The sequence below is a fragment of the Typopeltis vanoorti genome, chromosome 22 (assembly GCF_054136105.1).
Source record: "Typopeltis vanoorti isolate ZY-2024b chromosome 22, IOZ_Tvanoo_1.0, whole genome shotgun sequence".
Classification (NCBI taxonomy): Eukaryota; Metazoa; Arthropoda; class Arachnida; order Uropygi; family Thelyphonidae; genus Typopeltis; species Typopeltis vanoorti.
Genome location: NC_143570.1, coordinates 35,421,809 through 35,437,534, shown reverse-complemented (window position 1 = coordinate 35,437,534; position 15,726 = coordinate 35,421,809). Strand labels below are relative to the sequence as shown.

The window sequence follows — 15,726 nt, the reverse complement described above, 5'->3', positions numbered from 1 at the left end:
AGAGAATAATATCTAGACTCATTTGTGATGAGATTATTACATGACACCTCCAAGGAGTCCAAAGACTCATCAAGAGAGGGAACCTACTCTAGGCACTGAGATTTTTTTTAAATACCATTGAAAACACTTCTAACCAAAATTGTCTATTGTATTAATTTTTTAATTTAAACACAGGCTTGTTTGATACCAGTTATTTCTAGATCTAAAATAGCACAAACACATATTTAATGAAAATCACACAGAGACCACTGGTTCAAGCAATGGATTTTTTTTTTTTAATGTGACTCCTATGTAAGGTTGTAAACCTATAGTACATTAAGTAGTACAATGAATGAGCTATGTTTTCTTTTCTCTGTTTTTATCAATTATATATATGTTTATTTCTATTTATTTATTTCTTTATTAACATAACATTGACACCCTTCTCTAGAGACCATGAAAATTTTCAAGCCACTTGAGGCTACCAATAAGCAAAGTGATGGTCTCACAATGGGCAATAAAATACATCTTCTACCTAACAACAATCACAAACATCCATGCCCATGGAGAATCCTGCCATGAGCATGGATTCCACCCTAGATGTATCTATGCCCACAGAATACTGATCTATAGCTGCAGATCAGTACAAAATTGCAAGTTTGTGTTGTCCCATTACTGAATCAAAATAAAATGAAGGTGATGAATTTGCAAGTCAGCAGCTAGTCTTGTACTAATTATGGATATCAACTTTGGGCAGTATCCTTTGATAGACAGATGAGCTAGTAGTACGATATTGTTTACAACTGCAGTTTTGAAAACAGAATTATACAGTGATAAAATAATTTTTTTTTATACATCCTTATTTATTCATGTATGAATAGGGAATTATATATTCATATAGCAAATATTCACATAGCAAAAAACTCATGGAGTTAAAGTTTATTAGATGAAAGTCAGCTAGGTTGCTCTGTTTTGTGCCATTTTTTTTTTATTAAATGAAAAAAAAAAAAAGCTGAAAATCCTCAATTCTAAAAAGGTTAGCTGTTAGAAACTTCATCAGGTGTTTTCAACTGAAAGTGAGTTAGCTAATCTCATATGGAAGTGAGAGGGCTTTTTTCCTCCTGGCAAATAGGCCAGAGAACACATACATTCAGTTGAGCCATAATACACTATGCAGACAGAATTACCTGCCTTTTCAGTGCATTAATTAGATTTTAAAAAGGCCAAGTTACCTTGGCCATGACAGGGAAAATGGGTATACATGAAGTTGGAGGGAGGTTATACCAGTCACAGCTTGTGAAACACTGCTGTAACATAATGCCCAATGTAATTTCCAGCTGATATATATAAATGAAAGCTGAGAGCCAGTAAAAAAAAGTGAAATAACAAATAAAAAAAAACTTTTTTTTATTTGTTTGAAAACATACTATTTGAAATTACCATGTTAGTAGTGTAATAACTTACTTAACAAAAAACAACTAAAAGCTTCCTCTGTGATATCATTCTCCAAAACTTCAGAAATGGCAAACCTAAATGAGGATAACGATTGAAATTTACGAGTTCTAGCACTGGTGGCAGTAGACAGAACAGTTGATCCAAATTTACGAGTTCCAGCAGTGGTGGCATCAGACAGGACAGTTGATCCAAATTTAAAAGTTCCAGCAGTAGGCAAGACAGTAGATCCAAATTTAGAAGTTCCAGCAGTAGGCAAGACAGTAGATCCAAATTTAGAAGTTCCAGCAACAGCAGACAGCTGTGATGATCCAAAACTAAATGATCCAGTAGCAGGAGGTGGTGCTGATCCAAAACAAAAATTTGTAGCAGCAGGAGGAGGTGCAGATCCAAAACGAAAATTTGTAGCAGCAGGAGGCGGTGCTGATCCAAAACGAAAATTTGTAGCAGCAGGAACAGGTGGTCGTGCTGACCCAAAACAAAAAGCTGTAGCATCAGGAGGAGATGGTACTGATCCAAAATCAATAGCTGTAGCAGCAGGAGGAGATGATGTTGATTCAAAAGAAAAAGCACGAGAACCACCAAGTAGGGGTAATCGTGGTACACTCTGCAGTTGTGGCAGTGAATACACTGTAATAAACACACTCATGTTAATTCAAGCTATATCAGAAAAAAAAAACAGAGAAACATTATTTAATTTCAACAACTTTCAAGTTATTTTAGGTTATTTATTTAATGGTATTAACTTACAACAACACAAAAAACAAAATAAGTATGATAATTAATTTATTACTAAGATGTTGACATTCCACTAGATTTCAAACTAGGAATACTCAGAGATCTTACCTTTCACAAAATGCAAAGCAATAACAATTATTATTATTATTATTATTCAGGCCTCCATGGAGTCAAAAGACTCATTGTGGGAGGTCCTTCCTAAGAACATAAAGTCAAGACTCATCGAGGGGAGGTCCCCCCTAAGAAACACAAAGTCTATCATACCACTCCTTAAACTCATTGACCGTTCTCGCTCTCACAACTCCATCAGGCAATGCATTCCACAGTTCAACCACCCTCCATGCAAAGAAACCACTCCTCACACTCTTGCTCACAGTTTCCTTTCGTAACTTCCAGGGATGGCCTCTTGTCATCCCTCCTTCCTGCTGTTCAACCAAGCGAAAGAATTCCCCAGTGTCAACCCCTCTCAACAGTTTAAAAGTCTCAATCATATCACCTCTCCTTCTTCTATCCACCAAACTCTGCAGTCCACATTCCCTCAGTTGATCCTCATAACCAAAATTCTACAGTCCTGAAACCAACTTTCTCATCCGTCTCTTTACCCTTTCCGCAGTTAATTTATCCCCTTCAAATCCTGGGGACCAAATCTGAGAACAATAGTCTAAGTGTGGTCTGATCAGAGACTTATACAACGGAATGATAACCCTTTTATCTCTGCAGGTCAGTGTCCTTCTCATAATTGCAGCAATCCTTTGTGTTACCTTCACCACCTTTGCAACATGTCCCCTAAATTTCAGGTTTCTATCAATCATCAACCCCAAATCTCTTGTCTACCCTACTTCCTCCAGTATAACTCCTCCCATAGAGTATGCAGCATCCCATCGATGTTTCCCAAACCTCAAAACCTTACATTTTGCTGCATTAAACTGACACCCCCATTCATTTGCCCATCTATCTAGCTTATTCAAATCCTCTTGCAGGGTTACCACATCTGCACTATTACTAATAATCCTTCCCAGCTTCATATCATCTGCAAACAACTGAATATCCCCTTGCAATGTCATTGATATAAAGGTTAAACAATATAGAAATTGTTCAAAATAAAAAAGATCAAAATAAATGTTATTTTGTTGATACTATTGGGACAAATATAAACAAGATAAATGACCATCTTACAAATTTTTAGTAAATTAATGAAGCCATTGTTCTTGAGATTGGGGGGAAGCTTCATTACTGATTCAGACTGCAAAAATAATCTTTCAGATCTGTATACAGCATACTGTGGTTTTATTATTGCATGGTCAACTTCATTGGAGCATGGATCCATTGATGGAAGCTACAAACATATCAAAAACTAAACAATCAAACTTTTAATTCACCCATAGACATGCACCCACAACAAACCACACTGAATGTACCCACTGAAAACCCCACTAAGCAAAAAATCTAGTCATAACTTTTGCTAAATTTCCAGGTTGAACCCTAGTCCTTATAGTGAAAAATTTCCCTTGTATCAATCCTATGAAAACTTATGTAACGGAAATGTCTCTATCATAGCTCTACTTTTCTATCTAGCAACTAATTCCTGCATTAAAGATACCACGAAATTATATACTTGGTTTAATCCTTTATCCAAGTGTAAGCAAACAAAGTTTGTGCCAGAAGTATTTTCAGAACTAGGGCAACTCATACATAGAAGCTAATGATTTCAAATCATTTGCTTTAGTATCCCATGATGCAAAGCACATATCCTTACGGATATGTATAATGAGTCGTCACCTTTTGGTGACGTCTCATATATGTATTTAATACGAAAACTCGTATTAAATACTTATTTTGGACAATGCAAGGCTTCCTACTTAGTGACATTTCTATGCAACTGACCATTGTCTTTTTCAGTAAGACAATGCACTGTGTCATAATGCTGCTGTAACTGCATGGTTTGTGGACATGACTATCACCCTTGACTGGACTCAACAAAGCCCTGATCTCAACCCTACTGAACATCTGTGGGATGAACAAGCATCAGGTGAGGTCAAGGGACATCCACCTCATAATAGTCCAGGACTTCATTACATGGACAGAGGATGATTGGTCAAAATTACCACTAATTGCTATCATATGCTTGAAAAGTATCCCCCATAAGACTGCTGCAGCCATTGCAGTAAAAGGAGGTCCTAATTCTTATTAAGGTGGGTGTCATGACTATTTGTTCCTCCCACTATGGTGTCTGTTGACTTCTTTCCAAACAGTGTACATTGATACTTACATGATATAGCATATCTCAACATATTTCATGATTCACTATTCAATAATGTTTGTAGGTTTGTCAAAATTCAGTTATAGCGGTTGTTTGTCTCTATAACTGAAATGTAACAAATGTCATTTGTAGAGCCTTGTGAAGAGAATGGGAGATATGATAGAGTATATGTTAGTAATATGGAAGAGATTTTTCAGAGAATGCAAGAGACAGGAATGGAACAATATGTTATCCATGGAAGCTGTATAAGGAAAGATAAGTAGGAAATGAGGAGCAGATTTCTGTATGGAGAGTTGCTGGTCAATGAAATGCAATGTTTGAGAGAGAGAGAGCATTGAGAGTGATGGCAATGGATAATTTAAGGCATGTTTAGATGATGGTAAGAATTTTAAAAATAGCAATGATGAGGTAAACTTTGGTAAGAATACAGATGATAAATATCACGAGGGTAGCAAAATGCTGGAGACAAAATGAAAAGCTTAGAAATGGAGTAATCAGAAGGAATCAGAAATGATAATGTTACACAAAAACTGAAATTAAAAATATTTGGGATGTCTGGAGTAATTACTTTGAAAGACTTTTGAATGTACAGTTTTGACAGAATAGTAGTAGCATATGAGAAAGGCAATCAAACATCAATACTTAAGGTACATCAATCAGAAATCTGAAACATGGAAAGGCAGCTGGAGTAGATGATATGTAATTGAAAATAACGGAAGTAAAATTTGAAATTTACAGTGGCTTCAGTCTATAATTTAGAAGGTCTGGAAAGAATGGTCTAATTCTGAGATAAATAGAGTAGAGCTCTTGTAGATACCTATCTAAAAAAAAAAAAAAAAGGAATATGATGATGTTAGAATTCGAGGATCTCCTCAGAATCATTATGGGTAAGAATTATGCAAGCACACTCGAGAAGAGTAGAAAAAAATTGTGGAAGAAAAACTTGGGAAAGAAAATGCTGCCTTCAGACCAATATCTCATTCAGTGGTGCACCCAGGGAAAGGGCTAAGGGGCCCTGGCCCCCTCCAAAAAGAAAAGGTTAAAAAACACTAAAAAAACTTTCCAAAATACTTTTCCTAATTAAAATTCATTTTTTTTTATTTATGTTGTGTCATGTCTTCTATTTCTATACTACTTATGAATTAGGGGTCATATAAGGCGAGAGTAGTACCCTATAACAGTGTTTCTCAACCTGTGGTCCATGACGATGGGACAGGTGGTCCACAGGCAGACTTAAATTAACCAAATAAATCTATATATTTTAATTATCCAAACAAAACAAATTAAAATTGAATAAGTAAGTAAAAATTATTGAAATAAAATGGATACTTAAAAAAAAAAAATAAAAAGTGGCAGAATGTTCATTCCATGAACATTCTACTACTATTTTAATTTGTAGTGGCAGAATGACGACTAATAAAAGAGGGATTAAGTGAGCAACAATATGGTTTTATTGCTTCCACTTTCCCTTGCTGTTTTGTCAGATTTGAAGTGAACGTGTTGTCCACATGACCACATTTCAACCAATTGTTTGTTGTTTATTGATTTTTATTGTTGAAGGGTTTCCTCCTTCAACCAAGGCTCAATATATCTTCGGAAGTGTTAAGTAATACTTGGACAAAGTGTGTTGTGAGTTATCCTCAGTATTTATATATATATATAAATATTGAGGTTAACTCACAACATTTCAGTCGCATGATTTAGGAAATTGCGCAACTGAAAAATAAAAGCAAGCTGCCAATTGAGTTGAAATGCTAACTCTCTTCAACCGAATTCCATATGTGAAAATGCCATAACAACATTCACTATACAGGGTGTTCGGGATAAATTTGACAGTTTCGTAAGGAAAAAGAAAATCTTCTTTGTATCTATTAAATTTAATGAATTGACAAAAAAACATTACAGGCAGAGTTAATTACAATACTATCAACAAGATTTACTCAAAATAACCACCATTAGCATCGATCACAGGTTCCGAATCAATTCTGCTTCGGAACCTCGAACAAGCTGATGCTACAGTCTCCCTGGGAAGGGCCGCAAAAACTGTTTTAATTTTATCCATTAACTGGGCTTTTGTATTACTGGAAGTGCGATTGGTGTCTTTTTCAACTGCGCCCCATACAAAATAATCCATGGGGTTAAGGTCTGGGGAGTTTGGAGGCCAAACATTTGGACTGGTGAAGTCATAGAAATTTTCAGACAACCATTTTTGACTTTTCCCAGAGGTGTGGCAAGGGGCCGAATCCTGCTGCCATACATACGGCCTACCATTGGCTACCCTTGTTATCCAGGGCTTGACTACAGTTAGCAACTCCACGAACAAAGCCCGAATTCCAATGCCAGGGTTCTTCAACACCTGTTCCTGCAGATTTGCGAGGAATTCTGCTGTACGAACGCAATCAGATCGTCTGCTAGGGATCTTTCTTCTTGCTACATCCTCGTAGTCACCATTGCAAGTCTCTAGTTCATGCCTGATTGTTTTTACTGTATTCAGGGAGCATTGATCAGCAGTCGTAATATCCTTATTTTGATGGCGGGCACGAATCATCATGATACAAGTTATTCTCTTCCATGATTCAGGTGGGTTCCAGCTATCCATCCTTTCTGACATCTTGTATATGAATGAAGAAGGGTCCAAACTTTTAAATGAAGAGAAGTGTGTGTTAATACATGTAACTTACGGAAAAATATAATTAATTATAAATATGTCAAATTTATCCCGAACACCCTGTATATACATATTTCTTAGTTTTAACATGTTTATCAATTTTATCACTGGTTGAACTTTATTGCTGCTTTGAGGCAAGCAAACTCACACACACATATCTAATTAATAACAATAGTTTTTAGTTAGATACTGTGTTTTCCGGTGAAACATATGGTTTTGCTAGAGTCTATACAGCAATTTCTGTATGAAAGGACACGTGATTCATTAATTAGTGTCATTTTTATCCCAGTTGTCTCTAATTGCACTATTTGTTGAGAAATATATTGCACAGACTACTGGTACCTTATTCACTGACATAATAAAAGTACTTGTTTTTCTTGCCTCTGCAATATATAGTGGCTATTGGGGGAGGATATGTTGTTTACTGTGGGAGCAAGTTACTATCCCCTGCTCTGTTTCAGCTTTTTTCATTTGCGAGGTATATGCGAAACTTTTTAATTTCTTTTTTTGAAAAGTAAAATCAGGGGTGCGAGTTATATTCGAGTAAGTATGGTATTTCAATTATCGATAAGTACATTGGTACCTTCTTTAAACGGGAAAAATAGCTCAGATGACAGTGATAACACAAAACTAGTTTGTAATGACAGTTTGTGTGTGGTTTCTGAAGAGAAAGAGATCTGTAACGAATCAACAGAAACACAGAATTCCCATCAATTGCAATGCGATAATATTAATATGCTGAACAAAGGGAAAGATTTGCTGACTTGCTGGACACTTGACCAGTGGATTCATTCAAAGGTAAATATAATTGGTTATTTTGTAGGAACATTTTTCTGTTTTGTGACTTTTCTCTCTTTACGGTAATTATGCCTACATCATTGTTATTATTATTCAATAATTGTTTACAGTTTTGAATTTGTAGATAAATCAATATCAACAGCAGCTGATTACCAACGCATGATGAAAGGGATGGGGAGTTTGGAGCTTACCCGGATAGTATTCAAAAGGTAAATACAATTGGTTATTTTGTATAGGGCCCCGAAACTTATTAGTTTAGAATTTAACCACTGGGAAAGCGTTTGTGTCCATCTCAAAACTCTGAAACAGAATTTGGAAACATATTTTCCGAATAACTTTTATAAGAAATTTCTGTGGGCTCACGATCCATTTCAGGCTTGCAGCTGTTCTTTTTTCGTTATCGAAAAAAGAACAGCTAATTGAGCTTTCAAGTGATAGTGGGCTTAAAATGCAATTCCGTGATCGTGGTTTGGCTCGATTCTGGATCTCGCCTTCATTGAGAAATGAATTTTCTGAATTATCTGAAGCAATTCCTGAATTATAGTCATGCAGTTTCCACAACCTATTTTTTGCAAGAAAGGATTTTCATCGCTCCTTCAAATAAAAACAAAATACAGAATTCATCTTATTGTGTGTGTGTGTGTGTGTGTCGATCTTCGACTGAAGTTGACCAATATTGAGCCAGATATCAAGCAACTCTGCAAGGCCGAGAAGCTAATCCATCTCATTAAAAGTAAATAGTTATATCATCTTATTTATTTAATAAAAATTAAAACTTTGTTCGATGATGATACGCTTTTAATTGTTTACTTCCAAGTTAATTATGTTTCCATATATATTCAAAACATGCTTTTAGATTTATGTTATAAATGGCACAGTTTTTCCCAAATGTTGGTAATCTCCACATACGTTTTTAAAAAATTACATAACTTAGTGGTCCATAGAATTGTTTTAGGCATTTTACTTGTCCTTGGGCTTAGAAAGGGTGATAAACGCTGTCCTATAGCTGTCCAAGCAGGGCCAGAGAGGATCACAGGTATCATGAATTGGTGAATCATTGCAGATGCTCAGTCATAGGTCATGTGCGATATGCTCGTATTGTGTGCTATTTTGCACTGAGTTTGTTGAAAAGCATGTCTCGAACTTGAAACTTCTTTCCATCTCTGAAGAGTAACCTTACTGTACGTAAATTCTTCAATAACATTGAAGTTAAGTTAAAGTTAAAATTTTGAAGTTAAATTTGTAAAAGATTTTATTTTTTGGATTTTGTGCTTCAAATTATGACTGAAAAACGTATGCAGAGTATTTTATTGAACTATTTCAAAAAAAAACAAAAACAAAAAAGGATGATTCAAATGTTAGTAGTAATGTTGCTGCTACTAATATTGTCAATACCAATTTGGATTAGGTTTCCCCAGTCGCAGGTCTGAACAAAACCTGAGAATAACTTTAATAACTAAGAAAGTACTTTCTTAGTTATTAATTCTCATGACATTGCACTGTTGAAAGAACAAATATTTAATTCTGACGATAATTTAGATATTGTGAAAAAGTAGTGGAAACCAGAACCAAATTTTAATTTTCCTGCAACCTGTGCTGCAATTCATAAATGAAGTTTTCAATACACATGGTTTGAAAAATTTACACAGCTTGTGTACTCTCAAATTGAAAATATTGCATACTGTAAAATTGTGTGTTTTTTTTGCACCTGCTAATGTTGGAAAATCTAAATCTGAAGTACCTAGGCAGTTAGTTACACAAGGTTATAATAATTGGAAGAAAGCCATTGAAAAATTTAATAATCATCAAAAAACAAAATATCATATAACGGCTGTTATGACTTACGAAAGGCTAAACAATATTCGAGATGGAAAATATATTCCAATCAATCGACAAATTGATGTAGATAGTGCATCACAAGCTGCCGTTAATCAGAAACAATTAGAGCCAATTATAAAAACAGTAATTTTATGTGGTCGGCAAAATATACCCTTGAGAGGACATCGTGATTATGGAGAATTTTCATTTGAACAGGAACCAATCACCAATGAAGGCAATTTTTGAGCTTTGTTAAGAATGAGAATTGATGTGGGCAACAGAAACTTGGCTGAACATTTTAAACATTTTACCAAAAACGTTACCTACATTACCTGGAACATACAAAATCAAATTATAAATGCATGCAATGAAATCATTTTGAACCGTTTGGTCAAAAAAATTAATTCGGCGAAATGTTTTTCAATTCTTGCCGATGAAACTTGTGACATTTCTACCACTGAACATCTTTCCTTGTGTGCCAGGTATATAGACAAAGAAAATGACAACAAAGTTTGTGAATGATTTTTACAATTTGTTCCTGTAACAAGCACTACAAGAAAAAACTTATCCGACAAAATATTAGAAGCTTAAATAATTATCGCATCGATTTGTCATATTCACATGGGCAAGGTGACGATGGTGCTGCATCAATGAGCGGAAAGTTTAATGGTGTCCAATCTCACATATCAGTTATATATCCACAAGCTTTATATATTCATTTTGCATCACATAGTTTGAATTTGATAATTGGAAATGCTGTATCTGTGACTGAAATAAGAAATTGCATTGGCATAATTGAAAAGTACACAATTTCTTCAATACCCCTAAGAGACAGGAAGTCCTTGTTGACAACATTGATAAATATACACTGGATACTAAGAGACAGAAACTAAGCACAAAATTTGCCTGACTAGGTGGGTGGAACGCCATGAAGCCATCATGACCATGGTGCAATTATATGATGCAGTGATTCATAGTCTTGAAACAGTCATTTCTTGGGAAGACAGAGACTCGTCCTCTAATGCAAAACTTTTGAATAATTCATTGTGTGAATTTGGTTTTATAATATCTTTATTTAGCTTGCAAAAAATATTTACATAAACCTTACCATTGTCTAAAATAATGCAAAAATCTGACAGAGACCTCTTAATTGCCCTAAATTTTGTTGATGATGTTGTGCTCAATTAAATACCATTCGTGAAACACCATTTTCATTTAAAGATATTTATGATGAAGCATGTATAAAAGCCAATAATTTTAATATTGACATTAAAAAGCCAAGGACTACATCAAAACAAACATTAAGGTCCAATGTTCCAGCTGATTCTGTAGAAGGGTATTTCAGGAGAATTATTTTCATTCCATTTATTGATCAAATATTGACTCAACTTCAGGGACGTCTCACTCGGCACTGCAACATTTTGAAAGTTTTTTTTCTCTTCTACCAAATGGAAAAGATGCTCCAACAGCAAGTGCAATGGAAGATTTTCATCAGTTGCGTGAATTTTATGCCAGTGATTTGCCTTATACAAATACAGCAATTTTGAATGCTGAATTCAAGTTGTGGTATAAGAAATTTGAAAAACCGTTTGCAATAGCTCCATGCAAAAATGCCATTGATGCAGTTTCAAAGTGTGACAAAATGATATATCCTAACATCTATAACTTATTAAAAATATCTGCAATGCTTCCAGTAACAACATGCATCAGTGAAAGGTAATTTTCTAACTTCCACCTTTTAAAAATCTATTTAAGATCAACCATGACACAATCATGATTGAAGAGACTGGTTTTTCTGTATATACACAAAGAGATTAATATAACCACGACTGAAATAATTCAAGAGCTTTGTAAAAAGAAAAGAAAACTGGATTTTATTCTTTAAATAAATTTTTATAATCACCTAATGAATTTTATTTAATGAATGAAATTCAACGAATTTTAGTTGAACGGATAAAAATATTTTTATCTGTTCAACTCACCCCCCCCCCCCCCCAAGTTAAATCCTGGGTATGCCACTGATCTAATTGTTATTTTAAGACAAAGATTTGAGACATGAGAATCTAAAAAAGATCTATATTGAAGTTGTAATTCATCAGTTAGAAATGAAAGATGCTTTGATGTAAACTCGGGCAAGGATGCATGCTATCAATGTTGCTGTTTATTACTCACATGGGTAAAGCTAAGCTAAGATGAGGATTTAAAGATGATTTAAAAATCTGAGATTTTTAACTCAGTCTATGAAGATTATGTTAATACTTGTAAAATCCTATATTTAGTTTAATCCTTTATCCAAGTGTAAGCAAACAAAGTTTGTGCATGAGGTATCTTTAGGACTAGGGCAACTCGTGGTAAAGGTGAACTGACATCACATCACTTGCCTTAGTATCCTATAATACAAAGCACATCTCCTTGCAGACATGTATAATGCTATGCATTATGGGAAGGGTCACTACCCAGACTGGTTTCGACCTTTACTGAGGTCTCTTCAGTGGGAGCCAGACCCAGAGATGATATCAAGGTTGAAGCAATGCAGAAGTCATATTTCCATATATGAGTTGCCAAAAGGTGTCACACCTTATTATTAAATTATTCTGGATTAGAGAAATAGGTTGGAAGTTTTTTCACTTGGTTAGACTATAAATTATATATTTAGTTTAATCTTTATCCAAGTGTAAGCAAACAACGTTTGCACCTGAAATATCTTCAGGACTGGGGCAACTCGTGGCAAAGGTGGACTGACTTCACATCACTTGCCTTAGCATCCCATAATGAAAACATATCTCCTTGTGGACATGTAAATGCTATGCATTATGGGAAGATAGGATACTAAAGCAAGTGATGTGAAGTCAGTCCACCTTTGCCACGAGTTGCCCTCAGTCCTGAAGATACTTCAGGTGCAAACTTCATTTGCTTACACTTGGATAAGGGATTAAACTAAATATAATTTATAGTCTAACTAAGTGAAAAAAACTTGTAAAATCCAGTACAGTCTATAGAAGATGTCAAACAAAGACAAAGACAAAAAATATGAAAACAGGCAGGAACATTGAGAATATCAACTACATTTGAATGATGAACTATATTTCAGCTAAATATGCAGTTTTGAGCAAACATAGCAACTTAAATAACAAAATAAACAGCAGATGAATAAAAGATAAATAAACAACAAATAAAATTATTATGACAAAAATGGTTAAATAAATTTATATGGAATAAGAAAGAAATTAGCCAATATACCAATCATGCATTATACACTCAATGGAGACAAAATATTAGAGAGGGGTGATGGGAAGTTGACAATGGCATCCCGTGTGCAAAGTGAAATGTAACCAAACTGAATACAGACAGTAAATAGGCATACATTAGAGCTTCTCAACAGTATATCACAACCAAAATAATCCTCACTGGCATGGAAACATACATTCCTCACAGTACTCTGAACTTCCATTCCCTAACTACACCCTGGTTCTCCAGAAGATGTGCCAAGGCTGTACAAATGAAAATCAAGATGCACGAAAACTATTAATGCTTCCAAAAAACAGTTCGAAAGAGCAAAAAGCAAGACTCTAGCAGCCTGTCCAAATGGCAGTCAAGTCTTTTGGTCTCTCGCCAAAGCAAATGGTCGCAACTTCTGCCCAACACTATTCTCACTCCTATCATCACCCACATGAAAAAAAAAAAAAAACAATCTCCTGGGCTTCACCCTTTGCTTCCAATGCATGCATAACTGACAATGGTAAATACCCCCAACCATTCCAGATGCCCAACATACAAAGTCCCCTATATCCTTTTGCCAGAAAGAGATCTGAAAAATACTGTCCAAATTAGACACAAAAAAAAAAGTCTCCTGGCACTGATGGCATTCTTCCAATTGTCCTGAAGGTTTATGCATCAGAACTGACTCCTACCACATGTATGTCACCTGTATATACTCTCTTACACCACTGGCATCTATCCCACAGCCTGGAAATTGGCCTATGTTCAACTACCCATTCCCAAGAAGAGCAACAAATCACTGCCATCTAACTACCATCGTATCTCACTCACCTCAGTACTGTCAGTAATGGAGAAAATCATCGATTCCTAACTCCTACACTACCTTGAAGGCACCCAACTAATAAACGACCATCAGTATGGATTCCATTGCTGCCGATCAACAGGAGATCTGCTCACATACATCACCTGTCTCTGGACAAATACCATGGAGAAGTTTAGTAAATCTCAAGTGGTTGCACTTGATATCTCCAAAGATTGTCTGGTGCAAAGGCTTACTAAATGAACTTTCATCATTTGGTATGTCTCAGCACTTCTGTAGTTAGATTGCCAGCTTTCTGTCTGGATGCACACTTTGTGTGATGGTGGATGGTTCACTATTCTCTCACTATTCAACTAATGATGGGGGTTCCACAAAGTTCTATTCTCTCAGCAACCCTCTTTCTGCTATATATCAATGACCTACTTCAGTTGGCCTCCAACCCAATGCAGTTTTGCAGATGATAGCACATTGCACTGCTCCCATTCATTTGATAAACCTTACTCTACATTTGATAAACCCCATTTCATCTGATAAATCTTACTCTACACAACTTACCATAACCAACAGCACATTAACCACCACTGCACTCAATTCTGATCTCCAAGCCATACACCAATGGGATTCAGATAACCTCGTCAATTTCAATGCTAGTTCCGTCTTATTTTTCACAAAAATAAAAACATTTTCTCACAGTATTATTCTTGACAACAACCAAATTTCCAGACAAGATGAGATTTCTCTTCTTAGCTTTACCCTGACATCGAGCCTCTCCTTACATAAGCACATTGCATCCTCAGCTTCTTTAGGATTTCTCTTTCACTCAAGACATTACTTCACCTGTGAACAGCTGTTAATCTTATACAATCACAGATCCATCCAGCTATTGAATACTGCTCTCACATTTGAAATGGGGCCAATAAGAGCTCTCTCAAATGCTTAACTCAGTACAGAAGAGAGCAATTAAACTTATTAATGACCCATCTCTTACCAACTCACTCCTCCCACTTTCACACAGACATTTGGTTTCTGCAATATGTGTAGGCTATAAATATTTCCATGGCATATGATCATCTGAAATAGCATCAATAATTCCCCCACTTAGTACTAAGCCTGTTGGAACACATGCAGCTGCTGCTCAATATCCCTTCACAGTGCACCTTTAAACTCAGATAACAAGTTTCTTTTCCTCCTCCTTCATCCCTGCCACTGTGGAAACAGTCTTATCCTGATGTGTTTCCCAAGAAAAACGATATAGTCTTTTAAATCAAATGTAAACATTTTCCTCCTTTCCCAACCCACTACCCATATATGGTACTAATGTACTTTAGGTTAATCAACCGACCTCTTGTGTATGGGCTGAACATAAAAAAATCGACAAACATGGGTAAATGTGATGATCTTAGCGACTTTGATTGTGGACATATTATTGGTGTAAGACAGATGGGTCATTGTATTGCTGAAGTGGTAAGAACCCTAGAGCTCTTGAGGACAAATGTATCAATGGTCTACCACAAGAATACCATCAATGGATGTACCAGCACCCAGCAAGCAAGTGGTGGTGAACCACATGCCATTGATAACTGTGATCAATGTGCATTGTTCAGGCTCATACAGACCAACTGCAGGACAACAGTGACAAAGTCACATCCAGTTTCAATGTTGGAGGTTCAAGCAGCATCAGCAAGCAAACAGTATGGTGTATCCTGCATACCATAGACTGCAGGAGCCAATGCCTTAATCGTGTACTACTGTTGATAGCTTGTCACTGGGCATTGCACCTCACCTGGTGTTGGGACCATCAAAATTGGACCTCTGCAAAGTGGACCAGAGTTGTGTGGTCTGATGAATCCATTTATCAATTGGTTGTACCAAGCTGACGGGAGGGTGTGGGTGTGGCGTCGACAGCATGAGGCCATGGCTCTGTTGTGCCAGGTCAGCTCTGTTCAAGAAGGTGGTGGTTGAATATTGAAGGAT

The 15,726-nt window shown here is 35.9% G+C and overlaps 1 protein-coding gene across 7 annotated transcripts in view; it reads right to left on the bottom strand.

Annotated features, from left to right (window-relative positions):
• The window catches only part of LOC150094297 (protein mono-ADP-ribosyltransferase PARP4-like), an 879,331-nt gene that overhangs the window by 99,295 nt on the left and 764,310 nt on the right, over positions 1-15,726 (bottom strand). For 6 of the 7 annotated variants that reach the window (XM_090411811.1, XM_090411815.1, XM_090411814.1 and 3 more), the window contains one exon: positions 1,444-2,061. In XM_090411811.1, coding sequence (XP_090267937.1) covers positions 1,444-2,061 — 618 coding nt within the window. Of the gene's footprint in view, positions 1-1,443; positions 2,062-15,726 lie in introns of those variants that run through there. The other variant, XM_090411816.1, reaches the window with a different exon arrangement.